Consider the following 18,082-nt stretch of genomic DNA (forward strand, 5'->3'; position numbering starts at 1 on the left):
ACAGCCTGGCTGGTGTTGAGGGATTCCGTGCAAGAGCAAGTGGGGCTCAGCTCATCCCAGGGCTGCACAGGAGAAGAGATTCCCCTCAGAAGTACCCCCTCTCCTGGGCTATCCAAGGTGGCCGGCAGGTCCCAGTGTATCTGTGCAGAAACCGTCAGCTTCAGGCAAACCTCTGCCAGGCAGCCTTGCCCTGCCTCGATCTGGCAGGAACGGTGATTTCCGAAGTGGCCCCACACCACTGTTTTTGCCCCTTTCCTTGTTCCTGAATCTCTTCCCACAGGGAAGAGGAAACAGGACAGTCTTATTGATACAACTTTCACTCCGGGCTGCCTCATGTGAGCACTGGAGCATAGAACACGAGGGCGAGGAGTGCGGGCTGTGGCACACGAAGCCAGGCCGAGCAGCCCGAGTGTGGCCGGCACCGGGCTGGCACCTGGCACGGCTGGCAGGGAGAACGGGACAGAGCAAAGCCGCCAGCGAGCGCCCCTGGAAAGGAGACGGGGAAACTCCTGATGAGCTCTGCAGGAAACTAGGGTCGGCCCCGAGAGAGCAGCGACCCATGACAGAGTCCCTGAGGGAACGGGGTCGCGGTAACCGGGGGCCACGGCGAGCGGGACGAGCGCACTGGCGGCGTCCCCTCACCGCCCCGCGGGACGGGCTCGGAAGCGCCGCTCGGGCGCGGCCGTGCTGCCACCTCCTGGCACGGCAGCGAACAGCGCCTGCAGCGGGCTGTGCGCCCTGAGCCGGGCGGGGGGTGCCGGGACCCGCCTGGGTCCGGGCGCTGCCGCGGGGCCGCAGGAAAAGCGGCATCGGCGGCCTCAGGCCGGGCAGCCACGACCCGCCCGGGGCGGGACTCGAACCCGCGATCCTTCACCCTCACCCCGCGTGGTGCGTCCCCCAAAGCGCTCCGGGCACTTCCGGGCGCGTCTTGGCGGGAGCGGAAGCGGCGCTGCCCGGGCCGCCGTATGTGCCGCACGTCCCGGTGGCCGCGGAGCCGGCGCCGGTGGGTGCGCGGGTCCCGCTCGGAGCGGGGCGGCCGCGGCCGCGCGGGGAGCGCCGCGTCCCGCACGCCCTCCCGCGGGCCTCCCGGGATCCCCCCGCGGGGCCGCGGGCTGCGGGCGCGGCGTGCGGAACCCCCGGGACCCGCCGGGTGCAAGGCCCCGTTGTTGGGCCTGGCGGGGGGATGGGAGGCGGCCGAGGGGGGTGTGTGTCTATGTAGATATAAGTGTGTGAGTGTGCGTGTGCATGTATACGCGTGTGTGTGTGCAGATATACGTGTGTGTATGTGTATACGCACGCACCTACGCGTGTTTGTATGAGTCCGGGATAGCCCCGCGGGAGTTAACCCCCGGCCCCCGGTTTCCCGCCCTCCCAGAGCTGGAGGGGTCGGCCAGGACGGCGCAGAGAAGGCCAGAGGGCAGGCGGAGACATGGCGACCGGGGCAGATGTACGGGACATCCTGGAGCTGGGAGGTGTGGAGTCAGAGAACACGGGCACCATCAACAAAAAGGACATCATCAACTCGGATAAGGTGAACTGTAGTGCCCTGAGGGGCTGCTGCGTGATTGCTAGGCACTCGCTGACCTTGCATGTGGTGGTTGGGGTGAATATTGGAAGGAAAGATGGAATAAAGCATGTGCCTTCTTAGTTACCTGTGCCATGGCACCTGGGTGGGATTTAAGCTGGAGCTGTGTAAGCGGTGTCCTGCTGAGCTGGACCAGGCCCCAGGACATTCGCAGCTGTCTCTAAAATTCTCCTTTTTTGAAGTATCTAGCCCCAAAGCAAATAGAAATAATATAACACAGTCTTGTTTTAGAAGAAAGAAAATATTGTCTGACTTGACTGAATGACAGAAGTCTTCCAACTTGTGTGGGGAAGGTTTGTGGCTGGGGTTTGGGACAACTGGGATGCATTGCCTGCAGGAATGTGGCAAGTTAGTAAGGCTCTCTTAAGGATGTGTGACATGATGTGCTGCATTCTGTGTAGTAATGAGCCACAGTTTTGTGTTGTCTTCTGTATTTTAAATTTGGGCAAGGTCGTGGGTGTCCCATGTTTTGCAAGGTATTGGCAAGGTCAGTTTAGGAGTAGTTATGAGATGTGGAGGCGCTTTGAAGTGAGCCCAGGGAGCTGTCTGGTACAGAGATGGTCTGATTTGAAGTAAAGCTTATGTATTTGGGAAAAAAAAAATCAAGCCAAAACTAAACATACAAAACCACCCCATCCCTAAAAGCACTTCCTAGCTGTCATTGTTTGCCTCCACTGAAATGTGTGTCTGTGAAGAGAAGCACTGTGATTTCACTGCCTTGCTAGGACACACAGTGTGATTGGTGTAATGGAAAACCAGAGAATTTCAGTCATTTAAAAGCTGAAATGTTAAAATTCCCAGTTATCAGCTGTGTTGGTCAGCAGTGTCTGGTGAGCATCCTGTTGGCTGGATTCAGCCTGCAGTGTTGCCACTGAGTGCCTGGAGCTGGGAGTTCTTTGATTTAAATGTGTTTGTGTGTTAGGCAGCAGAGAGCCAAAGGAGAACTGGATGCTGGCTGTTTTTGGGGCAGGGACCAAGATGGTTTTCTCCTCAAGTTTACTGTAATGGGAAGAGAGGGGAAGGGGAGGTGCAGTGAAAAGGTTTGGGAGAGGTGCAGGAGGCCACTTGAATGAAGCATTCTGAATTTCTACAAAGTACAGAAACTAAGCCAAACCAAAGGTGTGAGCTGTTATCACATGGAGAGTGCAAAGTTGCTAATAACAGTGCTCACTCAGGAAATAGATCTGTTCTCAATTAGAAAAGAAACAGATTGATGTCTTGAAATCACAAGAGAACCATGAAGTACTTTCCAGTCCATTAGTGACTGAGAATGTTAAAATAAAAATTACTAGGCATAAAAACATTTAAATCAGCACGACCAAGTGATTTGTTCTCAACTCCTAAAAGAGCTGGCTGAGCTGATCTCTGGCCTGCTGATATTAACTTTTAATAAATCTGGGAACTTTGGGGGAATTCCAGAAGCCTGTGTTCATACAGGGTGTGTGGTGACCTGCAGGTAACTGCCTTGGTTGGCCTTACATTGCTCCTGGGCAAAGTGATGGACACACTAGGAGAAAGGTGTTTGATTAGGGATGAAAAGGTGCTGATATAATGCATGTCTGTCGTGAAGTTTTATGGAAAGTAATTGTAGTCCAAGACGACAGGGACTTATTTTTTCAGTGGAATCTTGAATTTGCTTGATAAAGGTGACTGTATGGATTTAACACAATTTATGGTGCAGTGTTAGTTTTACTACTGAAAAATATTCTGGTTTAAAATTTGGTAGTGATATGGTAAGCAAGTATGTAATAGTAGTGACTGGGATAGTAGTTATAAAGATGGTACAGTTAGACCAAATGCTCAGTAAACTTTTCCCTCTTAAATAAAGTGTAACTTCTTAGTGTGGCTGTTACTGTACCTATCTGAATCCAAACCCCATCACCTGACAGAGTTGATTACTGATAAGCTTGTATATGGGTGTGAGTTGGACCATGTCTTAGAGAGCATCAATTCTGTTAAGGGTTTAGGGGCCAGGTTGAGTTGTGTACACTGAGTTCCTTTTATGAGGAAACTGTCAAAAAATTGTTTGCTGTGTAAATGGGAGAGCAGAGCTGGGACTGGAGGTGATACTGGGGGTTTTGCCAAGGGGCTTCTGCAAGGGTGTGATCACAGATAGTAAAGACTGAAGCTAAGGAAGAACAGAGTGACAAAAACTGTAAAAAACTGGGAAGACATTTTTTACTCTGTTCTCAAAAAGTAGAGAATCACTTATTTAAATGTGTTAATACCTCTGAGGGAGGACATTGCTTGCCTAGTAAGAAAAGACTTAGTCCACCGGCCCCTGCAATCTACAGCCAGATGTTCGGCTTGGAATTTAAGTGGGTTATCAGCAAGAGCAAATGTGGGTACTGGTGAGCCCTATCACTGAAAGTGGGTACATTTTGTCTGCCAGTGTCTTCCACCAGGAACAGGCACTTTCCTGGAGAAATTCAAGGTGTCTAAAACCAGATAAAAGTAAAAACCATCACTGGGCACCAAGTTATACAGCTTTAATGTTCCTTCAGGAGTTTGTATTTCTGAATCTAAAGTGCAATTCTTTTGTTTCAGAAAAAATCCAAGAAATCTTCAGAGACATTGACATTTAAGAGGCCAGAAGGAATGCACCGAGAAGTTTATGCACTTCTCTATTCTGACAAAAAGTAAGAGCACGTGGTCATCTGTGCAGGTTGTGGGGTGGCCTGGGCCTTTGGTGGCAGGGCAGCATCCTCTTGAAACCAGGGTCAGTCTCTCTTCCCAGATTGATTCCCGTTTGTGCTCGGCCTATGCTTGTGCCCTTCTCTTAGTCATGGACAGTGTCTGTTTTCTGTCTTCTAAATTTGAGGGGTTTGCTTGATATAGGAAATCAATTAGATACAGGCAAAATAGTCTAATGCAGACAAACGAGTGCTCTTACCCTTTGTAGCTAGTTCTTTCTTAATCTCAACTGGGAATAGCACCTTAGTTTTATATCTGCAAAAAGAGTTCTGAGCCTGGAATCTCTTTGGGTTTGTCTTGGGATGCTCCTTGCTTCTCATCACCAGCACTTTTCTCCACCACAGGGATGCACCTCCGCTGCTGCCAAGTGATACAACTCAGGGTTATCGAACAGTCAAAGCAAAACTGGGCTCCAAAAAAGTCCGGCCTTGGAAGTGGATGCCTTTCACCAACCCAGCGAGGAAAGACGGAGCCATGTTCTACCACTGGAGGAGAGCAGCAGAGGAAGGGAAGGATTACCCTTTTGCCAGATTTAATAAAGTAAGTGGGAGCACTTTCAAACAAAAGCATATAAATAGCAGCTGGAAAATACCCTTCAGTCAGTTTCTTGGCTGTCCAGACGGGAAGTTGATTGTTTCAGCAAGTCAAGGCTGAGTTAGATTTGGTAATTGCATTTTGAGTTGCAGCATGACCTGCAGCCGTGTGGCCATGGACTGATGTCTCCAAATCACTTGGGTGAAGTGGGCTTTGTATGTGGTCAGAGGTTGCTAGAGACCCCAGTGTTTCAGGTGTGCAGTCATGGATTTGGTGAGGAGGACTCGTGATATCTACCTCTGTTCCTGACCAGCATCCTCCCCCTGATTACAAGCTCAGGGTAGTAAAAGGTATTCTATTCTGAGTGAGACATAAAAGTCCTAAGTCTTGTTATTTTGCTCAGTATGAAAAAAATCGCTTGAGCTTCGTGGCCAAAAAGGTGGCTTGCAACCTCTTGGCCAGATTCCAGCACAGTTGCTGAATTACTTTGCGTTCCCTCTGAAATTGCTCTTGTGGTATCAGTGTGGTGCAGTCCCCTGTTCTTTGCGTCTTACATTAAATTGTCACAATGTGTTGTTGTAATCTCCTGCTGTCTTTTGTCCCAGATGTATCTGCTTTGAGTGCCTGGGCCTTTCATGTGTATGCACAAAGAAAACTACATCAAGATTTATACTTCAAAGTCAGGACCTCCAAAGTTAGGAAGGAGCGGTGTTAGGGTGCTAACATAATGTAATTTAACTCCCTTCATGATGCAAATCTGAAAGAGTGAAAAAACCATGTGCTAACATGATTCCACAAAAGCTCTGCTTGTGTGTAACCGTATACAATATTTTAAGTTTGTAACCCACAGAGCATCAGCTCTAACAAAGCTTGGCTTCCTGCAGAGTTAAGTGGTTGGTTGACCTTATATGTTAGAAGGCTCAAGCTCTGACTGATGCTTTTCCTCTAGCTGGGACATTGGTAAGAGCCTCCTGTGGTATCTCTTCTCTGATGTCTGGGGTGGAAGTCTGAAGTATGACTCACTTAGTCGAGGCACCTACCTAGCTGTCTGAGTGAAACTTTTTGAGGCTAATTGTCTCTAAGACTCTACTGCTGGAACTGGTTTTGGCTGAGTTCAACTGAGTTTATCAGAGGGGGCCACACATTACATATGGGTGTTTTAATGATATGATTCTTGTTTCCTTAACTTTATCAGGTACTGTGACCTGACAGACAGAAGAGCCTTCAGCAGGGCTGTAACCTTTAGATTAGTGGTACAGCCCTCTGCCATCTGCAAATGCACAATTACATAGTATCAGAAGCAAGTTGTTATCCTTGTGGTGCTGTAGTTGAGAAAGTTGAAGGCACTGATGAAGAATTTTTCAGATATTTGCTTTATCAGAGGAAATTGACTTACTTTTCCAGACTCTTTCGTGGGTTTCTTCTCACATACTTGATATCTCTGCCTGAATCTTTCTCTCCCCTTGTCATGAGCCTGTTTTCCTATGTAGTCTGTCCTGTTGGTCACTCAAGCTCTTTAACCAAACTCCTGGGTCACTACTCAGTTGCTTTCCCTTTTCTCTGTGTTTCCAGTCTCCAGTACAATTCCCTCCTCTTTGTTGTGAGATCCAAAATGTGAACTTGGGTTTCACCAGGTACACTGAGCTTTGTTTCAGGGTGTGAAATAGGAGTATAAAAGCTGCTTTGCTGGTGTTAGAGCAAAGCCCTCTCTCAGCCAATACTGGTTTTTTTTGTTTTGGTTACCATCAGTAGAGGCTTAGTGAAAGAGTATGAGAATGGGGCAGATACATATTTTTCTACCTTCTGGTGGTCCTTGGCTTAAGGATTTCTTAGTTTGAAATTTGTGTTTAATAATTCTTGCTAGGTGCACTCCAGGCAGAAAGCTGCTTTGTGAGTAACCCATGCTAATGAGTTCTTCAGGTTAATTTTCTGTGGTGTGCAAAGGTGCTTTCTTCTGCTCATTTCAAACTGCTGCTTTGAGGTTTAGTCCCTCTGAGATCTTGTGTTACATGATGCAGTAAATTGTCCTTGCTGTGTACTGTGTTTTCTGTAATGTGACATGCTCTCCTGTGCACTCCCTTGTTCTCAAATATCCTTTCCTTTGAAATGGGTGGACAAGGAGTGAGTGTTCCACTTACGAGGGCATGGTGGATTTCTGTGGGCTGTTTTTCTCTATTTCTCTTGTAATTTTTACTGTTCGGTTTGTATTTTCACCTCTCTTAGGCATTGTGCTGAAGTTTTCACAGAACTGTCTTGTGGCTCCAGGATCCTGAGCAGTTTCAGCTAATTTTATACTCATAGCTTTGTGAGTTTATAGTGTGAAATGTGGACTGAGAGGTTTTCTGGGCCATTGAATCCTCTTCTTGGCTCTTTCAGGTCCTGCCACAATCCAGTCCCTTTCATAAATTGATCAAGTTCCTTTTGAAAAGCACTTGGCTTTTCCTGCCCCTGTGCTTCCTTGGGAAGCTCTACTAGACTGTCTTTGCTCCATTTCATTTTCAGGTTAAATTTTCCATGTTAAATTGGCATTTCTTTGCAAGTCAGTTTCTTTGTTCTTATTTCAGTTGTTCTTTTCTTCCCATGAGTATACCTTTCATTTCATCTAGCATACTTGAAGCCTGCAGTCAGATTCTCTTTCAGACTTCCTTTGCTAGGCTGCATTCTCTTTCAGTCTGCTGTGGGAAGACAAGCTCACCACCCCATTACTCATGCTCGTCTCTGTGCTTGTTTCATTTCAGTACCTCTTTCCTGACCAGGGATCAGTAGTGTTGTAGTTGGTATTCCTGCCAGTACTCATGTTGTGCAGTTGAAACACTGCCAGTTTCTGCTGCAGATCCCTCTCAGGGGGTCATATTTGCCTTTTCATGGTTATGTTGCATTTGAATGTACAGTCAGCCTGTGGTTGGCTCAAGCTTTCCGTCTGCTCCCACCTTCTGATTTCTCAGTGGTTCTCACCTGAGCAGCCATGAATGGGGAGTGAGGAAGTGTTTTGGAAATGTCTTTGCTCCTTGTTGCATTCTCTTGTCTGATGAGGCTTCTGCCACCTTCCCTTCCATCCACTGCAGGGGGCCCTGCTGGCTCTTCTCATGTGTGTGTGCTCCTCTAGAAATTATTTTGTTTCATGATGTGCATGGGACATTCTTACAGTGTCTGGTAAGATGGCTTTGCTCCCAGTGGAAATTGTACTTGAAGGTTGAGGTTCAGTGCATCCCCAAGAGATCTGCTTCACCTTAGATTTTCTGTGTCTAAGTGATAGAGAAAGGGCAGTAGACCTAAAGAAGCTGTTATTTGGAAGCTCAGAAATTCTCCTCCAAGCTATACGGAGTTCATGAGGATGACTTCTCTGATGACAGGACACAAAACCACAAAGGTGTTGAAACACATCTGCTGCTTGATACACACAGTTTTCTTCTGAAGGCAGGACCTCCTCAGGCTGAGCAAAGTTTTGCTGCAGGAAGAAGGGGGTAAAGGGGAAAAAGGGAGGAAAGCACAGGCTTATTTACATTTTTGCTTTACCACATGCTAGAATTTTCCCTAATACAGTAAGTATTTTTGCTGTTTCTTTAGTAGTCATGTGACACTTGTGTTGTGGATACAACCCTTGCAGAGCTGTTCCAGGCTGGGGACAGTAGTGTGGGCTTGGTCTTTTAGACACCTGGAACACTGTGAGAGTTGGACTGTCATTTGGCTCTGTTGTTCTGCTGGGGAAAAGATCTCTGGGGAAGGGAGGGACAAAGTTATTTGCCGAGTTTATGGCCTTCAGTTGTACACTACACAGTCTTTCAGATCTTCATGATACTGTCTGCACCAAACATGAAAGAAGTAGTTTGAGTATCAAAGCAGAAGGTGTGCTAAAGGCTGGGCATTATTGCTCCTTGCCTTTCCTGTTCTTCCTGTACAAGTGAGCATGTCCCAACCCAAGTAAAGAGTCAACTGTCACAGCACTTTGTGCCACGGTATTGGTTTTGCTGTATGGGAGGAATGCAGGGAGGCTGGCTGAACCTTGGTTTCACTGTCATGTTAGCCTGAAATTTTGAAACCCATAGTCAGGATGTGGGTTGCTGACCTCTGCCTGTGTCAGCTATCTGAAATAGATTTCAGCCTCCTAGGCAGTAGTTCCTGGTAGGCTTCCCTGAATGTCACATTATGGCCTTGGGATCACACATTGCTTCATATCAAGTATATCAAGTCCTCTGCCTGCTCATCATGCTTCCTGTCAGGACTCATTGCTCAGGGTCCTGGCAGCCCCTCCTGGTCAGTGCTGTGCTCAGGTATCTTGGCAGTGAGGAGGGCAGTGCTGCAGGAGAGCTACCATGGCTTTCTCTTCCCTCCACAGACAGTGCAGGTTCCTGTCTACTCGGAGCAGGAGTACCAGATGTATCTCCATGACGATGCGTGGACCAAAGCCGAGACAGACCATCTCTTTGACCTGGCTCGGCGCTTTGATCTGCGCTTCGTGGTCATTCATGACCGCTACGATCACCAGCAGTTCAAGGTGAGTCCTGGGGCACAAGTTGCTGCTAGCAACCTGCTGCTATGGCATGTGCAGGGTTTTCTGCACTTGAAAGACCAAATTACCCTTTATATCAACTTAATTAGGGGAAAATAATGAATTATTGGCAGGAAGGAGTATTGAATTTCCAGCAAAAGGCATTGCTGCTTGCTTTGTTTGTAATTAAATCCACTGTGACTTGTTCTCGTTCCCTGTTGTGTTTTATTAGAAAGTTAGAAGGTTTGCACCTGCTGGGAGAACAGCCTGTTGTTTCTTGAAGATAAGGCAGCTGGGGAGTTTATTTGAGCAGGCTGGGTGTTTTGGATTTCAGTCTAAGCCCTTGGAGAAGGGTCTGCCAGTGAACCCTGTGGGCTGGGACTTTGCCCTGGTGCTGATCCTGACTTGTGGTCTGACATGGTGCAGGTTTCCATCATCTCTGCTGTGAAACAGGGACCATCAGCAGCCTGAAATTGCAGCCTGGCGTCGTGATTGCCATCTCCTATACTGGTTCCATGTCTCCTGGTGATGCAGGGAATTATGTGACATCTACAGGACAGCTCCAGATGCTGTTTTTGTTATCCTCTGAATTGCTCACATGAAGAGCATGTAACAAAGTAAAATAACAAGAGTACGCCCAGCTGAGCAGCCCAAACTTCTTTTGTACTTGGGTTAATGGAACACAGCTCAGACTTCCTGAAATCATGGCCAGTGAATTGATGCAACCTTGGTTGTGACTTGAATGACCGTTGTCTGGAGCAACTCGGGGACCTGCACATTTGTTGCAGCTTCCTGCTCACAGGCTTTTTCCTCCTAGCTCTTCCTTGCATCCTTTTATCTTTGAGATGCTTCACTGCTGTATTGTCTCTAAACCCTCAGCACTGCTGGATCTTTTGGTGGGTGTTTTTAAAGCAGTAGCTGTGAACCCGTGACAGTTAATTCATGCAGCTCACTCAGAAATTCCTCCTTCCCTGTCGTTGCCCTGGCACCTGCAAGGGTCCCTGCTGGCCTTCCTCCCAGGCACTGTGTCTTGCACTGTATGTCACATCCTTCAGCCAGTGGTCCTTAGGTGGCTACTGCACAAGGTTTTGCTTAGTTCTTCCATAATGTTGTCCTCCTGTGATGTCTTCCACAGAAAAGGTCAGTGGAGGACCTGAAGGAACGGTATTACCACATTTGTGCCAAGCTGGCAAACATTCGTGCAGCTCCGGGCACAGACCTAAAAATCCCAGTCTTTGATGCTGGCCATGAGAGACGAAGGAAGGAACAGCTGGAAAGGCTTTACAATAGGACACCAGAGCAGGTAACTTGGGGAGAGAGCATCACGTCTCCAGAAGATTGATAAGTGGAATCAGTAGGTGTATGATGCAGGCCAGAGGGTGGGAAAGGTAAAGAAGGGCTGGGCAAGAAAAATGCAACATCTGAGTACATCTTTCGTTGTTAGGTTAATGTCCCTTTAAGGAGTTTAAAAGAACAGTCATTGAGAAATCTGCCTATCCTGGAGAAAGGCTTCCATGAGCAGAGTAATGGTCTCTGGTAACTGCCAGTACTTTCTCAGTGACATTGACTGTATTAGTCCTCTGATAGAAGCAAATTCTCAAAGCCATTATGAGTATCAAAGTCTCATGGAGAGAGAATTATTTATTTGAGAGTAAAAAGTCTTTCCAGAAAACATCAACGACTAAATCTACATGCTTAGTTCTTCTCTGCGTTGAAGCTATGTAATGGTCCTACAGTTCCGAGATTAAGAAAGTGTGTTCTTCATAGGCTGGGGGAGATCATCCTTTGCAGTTAGTCCCCTCCAAGGATAAGTTCATACGTGACTTACTCTGCTTCTTCCCCCCATTGACAGGTGTCAGTACTAGGCATAGCTGCTCTGGGTTCTATATGCTATGTCTTGTCTGGGGAGGGGAAACAGCTGTTCACAACACTCTATTTGCAACTACAGTATATTTGGGCTTTTTAACCCCTCTATTTGTGCTTTTGGTCTCTGGAAGATGGGATTAGTGATTTATGGATTGTTGAAGGGTGCATCGTAAATGTCTTGATACAGTACGTGCCAGATTGTAGAGTGGCATTGCCGTGGGTGCAGGGTAAGGTTATGGAGTGTAACATGCTCTACAAATCCGAGAAGTTAGACAGGAGCATAAAATCATTCCTGGGCTGGCCCAGGGCAGGGCTGTTATCGGTAGATGGCTCCCTTGCCTTGCCAGGCCTCCTCTGCTCTCTGACTGCCTTGACATGCTCTGGTCTGCAGGTGGCAGAAGAAGAATACCTCATCCAGGAGCTCCGCAAAATTGAAACCAGGAAGAAAGAGAGAGAAAAGAGAACCCAAGACCTGCAGAAGCTCATCACGGCTGCTGACACCACCACTGAGCAGAGGCGTGCTGAGCGCAAGGCTCCCAAGAAGAAGCTGCCACAGAAGAAGGAGACAGAGAAGCCTGTAAACATTTCTCTCTCTTTTTTTCCCCTTTGCCCTTTACTCTGGCTGGATAGCATGTTTTCTGCAACAGTCCTATGGGGGTCAGACTCTTTTTGGGTGGGAGGAGTAACTGCTGGCTGCCTTCTGGCAGATGTTTTTTGGTTATGTCGTTGGATGGCAGATTGGTGTAAGGCAGCCATTGTCAGAGTCCCCTAATGTGCTCTCAGTCTCTCCCCCATTTGAAAAATTCTAGTTTAAGTCTTGTTTCTCTTTCCCTGCCTGAGAAAAGGGGTGAAATGATGCCAACCATTCATGCATCATGGCAGGGAGAAGCGTATCCCTGCTTCTTCCAAATATATTCTGTTACTGCTGTGTAGGGTTGGCCCACAAACACACTGTCTTTCACCTGCCTTCTTTGTCTAGTTTATATTTTCCTTTCCTCCCCAGCTCCTGGATCTCAGCAGCATCTCCCCAGGGTCCATGCATGTGCCTCTCCTGGTCTTTAACTGTGATCAGAGCAGCCCTTCTGTGGGACTCTTGTATTCTGGGAGCTATTGCTATTTCTTCATGAGCTGAGCTGCAGTCTAAGGAGCCCAGAACACAGCTTTCAGTTCACATTTGATGCTACCTCAGTTTCCCTTTCTGGAAAGAGGAGGACAGCATGGACTGATCTAAATTCAGCACCTTCAGTAGGAAAGGGCTGTTAAAAAAATCTCAGATGTTTCCAGTGAGTCCCTGGGAATTCCTGTCCCTCCACCTCGTGCACAGAGAGCACTTGTGTCATTTTTTTCCAAAAGATTCTGTACAGAGAGGGGGGAGAAGCAGTGAATTCTAGACAGTTATTGCTTGAAGTGTGCCTAATGGCCACCACTTCCTCAAAACACTCTTTTGGTATGTCATGTTCCATGTGCGTCCCTGCTGTGTGATGAGTATAATATCACTGGGCACCTTGAATTCCCTTAAGGGTTGTTCTGGTAAAGCTCAGCCATGGCTGGCATATCTCCCTGTAAAGAACGCAGTTTGTCATTGATGGTAATGAAAAAAAGAGGGCTAGAGAATGGGGCTGGAAAGATGCTGAGGGTGCCAAGCTGAGGGAGTCCACCCCTAAATACTGGCTGGGGCTCGTGTGCAGGCGTGTAGTGCATAGGCACACCAGGGTGGGCAGAGAAGCAGTTTCTGTTGTTGCACTAGCATCATTTCAACCATGACAGGGTCCATTAGGAGTCAATTACCAACTATAGCCAGGAAACGTTAAGAAAAAAATTGCATTTAACTAAGAATTTGAATCGGGAGCTGCATCAGCATCATTTCAACAAAGGAAAATCATTTAGCAAAGAGTCAATTGAGGTTGAAGCGTTTACAGCATGTACAGGCTGTACAGGCACATGAGGCAAAAGAACCCATTTAATTGCTTATTGCTGAATGCAAGTCAGAGTTGGCTTGGCTGAGGCAACGATGCTGATTTCCCCACACTGCTTGTGTCAGGGTGTTCAGCAACAGGCTGAGGGACAGAGTTTGGGGAGTTCGGAAGCTGCCTTCATTCAAAGGCAGCAGAGAATATTGGGTTTTGATTGCAGCCTTATTTGTCTCTAATAATGCAAGCAGGGAGGCTATATCCTACCAAAGATCAAAGTGATCTCTATGAGTTCATTAGCCCTGTTGGTAGTTAGAGAATTCTTTTTCCTTCATGATCATGTTTAGGAATCTTTTCCCAGGTCCTCTATTCATTGGACAGACAACAGATAACTGAAATATTCTTAATGCCTGGCCATGCAGAGTGGTTTGCAGGGTGCCACCTCAAGACTAAGACCTCGAGACAGTGATAGGGATGTGAGAGTTATTGGCAGGGAACTTGAGAAATTGAGTCACAGTCCTTCAGCATCTCTTATGATCTTGGGGCAGCCCTGACTGTCTCAGCCGTGTCTGGAACAAAGAAAGAGCAAGCTTGAGAGCCTCTCTGCAGAGAAATCTGGGAGCAGCAAGGCAAATGCCCTCTCCAAACGGCATTGAAGTGACTTAGTTTTGGAAAAATGCACTTCTGCACGTGTTTCACAGAGGTTGTGGTTATTCTTAGCATGAATCACAAGTATTGCTGACCCATTCAGGGGACCCCAAACCATTCCGTGCACAGATAGCCTGGTTTAATAGTTTGAAAGTCTGCTTGCTTTTTGCTTTGCTCATCAGCATAGATTTATAAGGGATTGCATTTATTTTTTTCTGTTTTGTTGAAATGCAACTATGTGCTCTACAGTTAGCAGCAGAAGCATTGGAAGTTTGATGCATTTTAATGCTGTGCTTAAAATATGAAGTAAGAAAGAAAACTGTCTAATGAGTGGACAAATGGCAAAACGTGTATGAACAGCAGGCCTCCCTGGGAGGGGGCAGTCCTTGCATCCTCATTAGTTGGCTTATGTCTGTACAGATCAGAGGTTTCTCGGCTCATTCCTTAGACAGTTTACAGTCAAAAGGCAAGATTTAGGGATGTCCTGGGCTGTTTTGATCAGTGAAACTGGTCTAAGTTGGATAAGGATGATACTGTGCAAATATATATGAATGCCATGTAGGGTCAGGGTTTCTGTGTGGGTGTGGATGTAAGCCTCTGTGCAGAGCTGTGCATTTAAGGCAACTGACCAAAAATGTTTGAGCTTTCCAAAGATGCCTTGAACTGGAGTATTTTTCTTAATGAATTGCTTGGGATTTTCCCACTGAACCCCATTGCCTGGGATTTTCCTCTTGCCTCAGCTCTGGCATGTGGCCGTGGCAGGTGGTTCTCTGTCATAGGAAATAGTGTTTCCCCTTCAGACAGTCTCTGTATGAAATCTTGTGTTTCCTTCGTCAACACATCCTGTTTCGATCTCTTCCAGGCTGTTCCTGAGACTGCTGGCATCAAGTTTCCTGACTTCAAATCTGCAGGTGTCACGCTGCGGAGCCAGAGGGTAGGCTCTTGTCCTGTTCCCATGGGACCTCTGTTAATGTCTTTCACTTTGCCTGGCTCTCTCCTCATCCTTTTATAGTTAAAGAAAGTCAAGTTCTTGCCTCTAAAATAAGAAAGGAATCCCATAAATGTGGAGACTCAGAAACCTGGAATGCTGGCTCTGTGGAAGGCAACCCATTGCCTTGCAGAGGCACCTGAACTTGCTGGTGTTTGTCAGTCGTGTTTCTGCTCTGCTATTAGACCTGTAACAGAACCAAATGGAGCTGTCCAGTCCAAATAGGGCTCACAGCCAGAACTAATGGGCCCTTTGGAGCACGTGTGTTAATAGCTGAGAGGTTCTTTTGGAGTGGTTTAGGCTGGAAAGGACCTTAAAAATCATCTAGTTAAGATGATTAAGAACTGGATGTTCAGGTTTTGTCTTCAAAAAAAAAAAACCTGAGACACAGAATTTTTAGCTTTTCTATTTACATTATCTTAGAAGACATTTTTTCTGGAAAAGCCCCTCTGTTCAGTCTGTTGCAGAGATACTCCTGAGTATAAAACTTGCTGGTTTTGTATTGCTTTCTTATATTAGCAAGACTTGACACCTGCCTCTTAGCCACAGGTTTTGGGATATCAAGTAACTTAAACCTGCTTGGTCAATTGTATATTTTCAGAGAAGTTTTGATGGCAAAGTCCTGTGTGCACATACAAGTACTTTCTGCTTTTTTCCTAGCCAAAATACCATGATTTTTAACTGCTTTATTATAGCAAAGTTGGAGAAGTACATTCCTTGCCTGGCGTCCTCACTTGGCATAGTAAATTTAAAAGACTGTTTTTATGGAATGTTCTTTTGAAATCAGAATGGTTTCAGATCTCGCTGGCTGGTAATAGGAACGTGTTTGGGATAATGCTGCTTTGATGTACTGGTGCATGTGTGTGTTAGAGGTGGGATGCCTCAGCAGGGTCACTGAGTGGCCCCTTCAGTGTATCAGTGCCACCATCTGCAGGATACCTGTTTGAGAGAGGGGCTGCAGCCTTGAGGAAATCACAGTCTAGAGACAAGCAAGACTGCAGTGCAAGTGTTGAGATTTATTGAGATGTGGCAGATGTGTTCTCCGGCACTAAGATAAATAGAGTAATTTATGGAGATTGATTTGGATTTTGAAAACTAATAAGTAATGGTTGATCTTTCTGTTTTTTTTACCCCTGCTGGAAGAGAAGCTGAGCAGTAACGAATTAGTGGTGGAACCATCTGGCAAAGCCAGCAGCCTTTTTGTGCACCAAACAGGCAATTCAAATCCCAGCCTTCATGAAAATGGGTGCTACATGCTTTTATCTGTTCCCTTTAATGCTCACAAGATGCAGTGCTAAGCTGAGCCATGGCAATCTGATTCAGCAACTTTTAGCCTGCAGTATCCAAGCTCCTGGAGTGACCTAGAGCAACTTTCTGTGTTCTTCTTGAAATTTTTAAGCAGATAAATGCTGTTCTTAGAGTCACCAGTGGTTTGTGAATTAAAAAGTTAATTCATCACTGATCTAGGTGAAAAAACAACACTTTGCTGTTTGGAAATGTGAAACTTCTAACCCAGAAAAATGAATTCGTTTGTGGCTTTTAGCCAGTCACCTGGCTTCCTTATCTGAGCCTTCCCTGTTTTTAAAGCAGGAGCTATTAGACTCACTTGCTTCACAGATGCATGATGGGGAGAATTAATTACATGAGGTCAGTACAAGCCTTTTGAACTGGTAAGAGGTGCTGAAGTGCCAAATGTTATGGAGTTGACAGTCCATGCTAATCCAAATTATTTTACTTGTGGGATTTATATGGCAAACCCTCTGAACTCCAGTGATGTGGAATTGATCAGGGTGGAGGCTGACTAGGACTAAGTGAGGAATTGGAATGAAGTGTTGGAAATTCATACTCTGGCAACATCCAGCATAAGATGTTTTGCTCTTAGCACACTGAAAAATGATTTCTAAAAGCTTGTGCTGTCCTGCAGTAAGTTCTTTTGCCTGAAGACCTTAAGAGCTCCTCACCTAAAGGCTTCTGTTGTCCTCCTTTATTTTACACTTTGCTACCGTGCTTTACGCCTTCGTGGTTAGGTGAAGTTGGATTTTGCAGTGAGATCAGGGCTCAACCTCTGTCATGTGTGAAAAATGTACCATATCATCCCCAGGATAATAGCACTTATTCTTTGATTAGAGGCTTTTTTTTCCCTGAGGATTTACAATTACTCTGGAATCTGAGTTAAATTAATTTATAGAAATGAGTCCTTGAAGAAAAAGTTAGGAATCCGTATTCAACTTAATTTGTTCCCAGTAGTTTTTATGACAATAGCCATGGCTCTTCAAATTCCCCCTGTCGTTACAGCTTATACGATCTTATGGACAGGCTGAATTTGAAGACTGGTTTTTTTTTCCCCCTGTGAGGATTAATGGTCACTTACAGCCATTATTCTTCATAACTGAAAGTTTCTCCTTCAGCAGACGCTGAAGAGTAATCTTCTGCAGTGACTTCGACAAGCTGCCTTCTATCAGACTGGCCTCAGTCTCCCATTGTTCTCCATGGGACTGTGGCCACAGGCAAAGAAGGCCACAGCCCCCATGCCCTTGCTCTGCATGGGATTTCCCTCTGCCTCCTGACAGCACAGACTGCAAGTTTCTCTGAGGCAGTGGGAGGCTGGGCATTATGAAAAGCTTCCTCTTAATTCAAGGCAGTGTATTGCCTTGGTGCCACTGAAACAGGAGGCAGTGTTTGGAAAGGGGTGAGCCTTCCAAGAGTTTTTTGAAAAGAATTTTAGACCTTTGCATTTGATGTTAGTAAAACTGTGTTATGAAAATAACATCAGAAGTGTATTATTAATCCTAGGCATTACTTCCGGAAAACTTCCTGTTATACCAGCTCTGCTCAGTTGGGAGGTCAGACAGCCAAAGAGACAGAGGAAGAGAGAGATGTGTAGGGAATTTGAACAGGGAAAAGTGAAGAAAAGACTAAAGGGAAAGCAGGGAGCTATGAGGAAGGAATGCTTTGCTGCAGATCTGCCTGAAGGAAAGGAAAATAGGAGCTGTTGGACTTGGATCTTTTCCAGGATCCAGACAAACCAACAGTAACCACATGTTTGTGATCTGGGCATGATGTTGCTTCAGTAGGTCAGAACTGAGTTTGTTCTGATTTCACCACAGTGTTTCTGTACCATGTTATGTTAAGCTTTCTTTTAAATTTAACCTTTATTGTGTTCAGAGCACTTGACTTTGCCATACTTAACATCTTTGCAGTGTTTTAAGCTGTTCTTCTCTCTCAGCCCTGTCTGTGGATTTTAGCTAACGATTTTGGTAATGCTGCTGAATTGTTGCAGCAGTGCTTTTAAGAAGGAGGGCGATGCATGGAAAAGGGTGGATGTTTGTACCCACTCCTGCATGTTGAGGTGTATGTCTGTGTCCTTG

General features: G+C 46.2%; 1 protein-coding gene across 2 annotated transcripts in view; it reads left to right on the forward strand.

Moving 5' to 3' along the window:
- The first annotated feature begins 964 nt into the window (after positions 1-964).
- DMAP1 (DNA methyltransferase 1 associated protein 1) overlaps positions 965-18,082 on the forward strand; it is a 31,681-nt gene continuing 14,563 nt past the window's right edge. Inside the window, exons 1-8 of one of the 2 annotated variants that reach the window (XM_066192694.1) lie at positions 965-1,003; positions 1,376-1,531; positions 4,133-4,224; positions 4,624-4,819; positions 9,150-9,308; positions 10,438-10,605; positions 11,560-11,745; positions 14,589-14,660. In XM_066192694.1, the coding sequence (XP_066048791.1) occupies positions 1,430-1,531; positions 4,133-4,224; positions 4,624-4,819; positions 9,150-9,308; positions 10,438-10,605; positions 11,560-11,745; positions 14,589-14,660 (975 nt within the window). In that variant the 5' untranslated portion in view covers positions 965-1,003; positions 1,376-1,429. Of the gene's footprint in view, positions 1,004-1,138; positions 1,532-4,132; positions 4,225-4,623; positions 4,820-9,149; positions 9,309-10,437; positions 10,606-11,559; positions 11,746-14,588; positions 14,661-18,082 lie in introns of those variants that run through there. The other variant, XM_066192695.1, reaches the window with a different exon arrangement.

The sequence above is a fragment of the Chamaea fasciata genome, unplaced genomic scaffold (genome assembly GCF_029207755.1).
Source record: "Chamaea fasciata isolate MVZ Bird 193981 ecotype frontalis unplaced genomic scaffold, bChaFas1.0.hap1 SCAF_10, whole genome shotgun sequence".
NCBI lineage: Eukaryota > Metazoa > Chordata > Aves > Passeriformes > Sylviidae > Chamaea > Chamaea fasciata.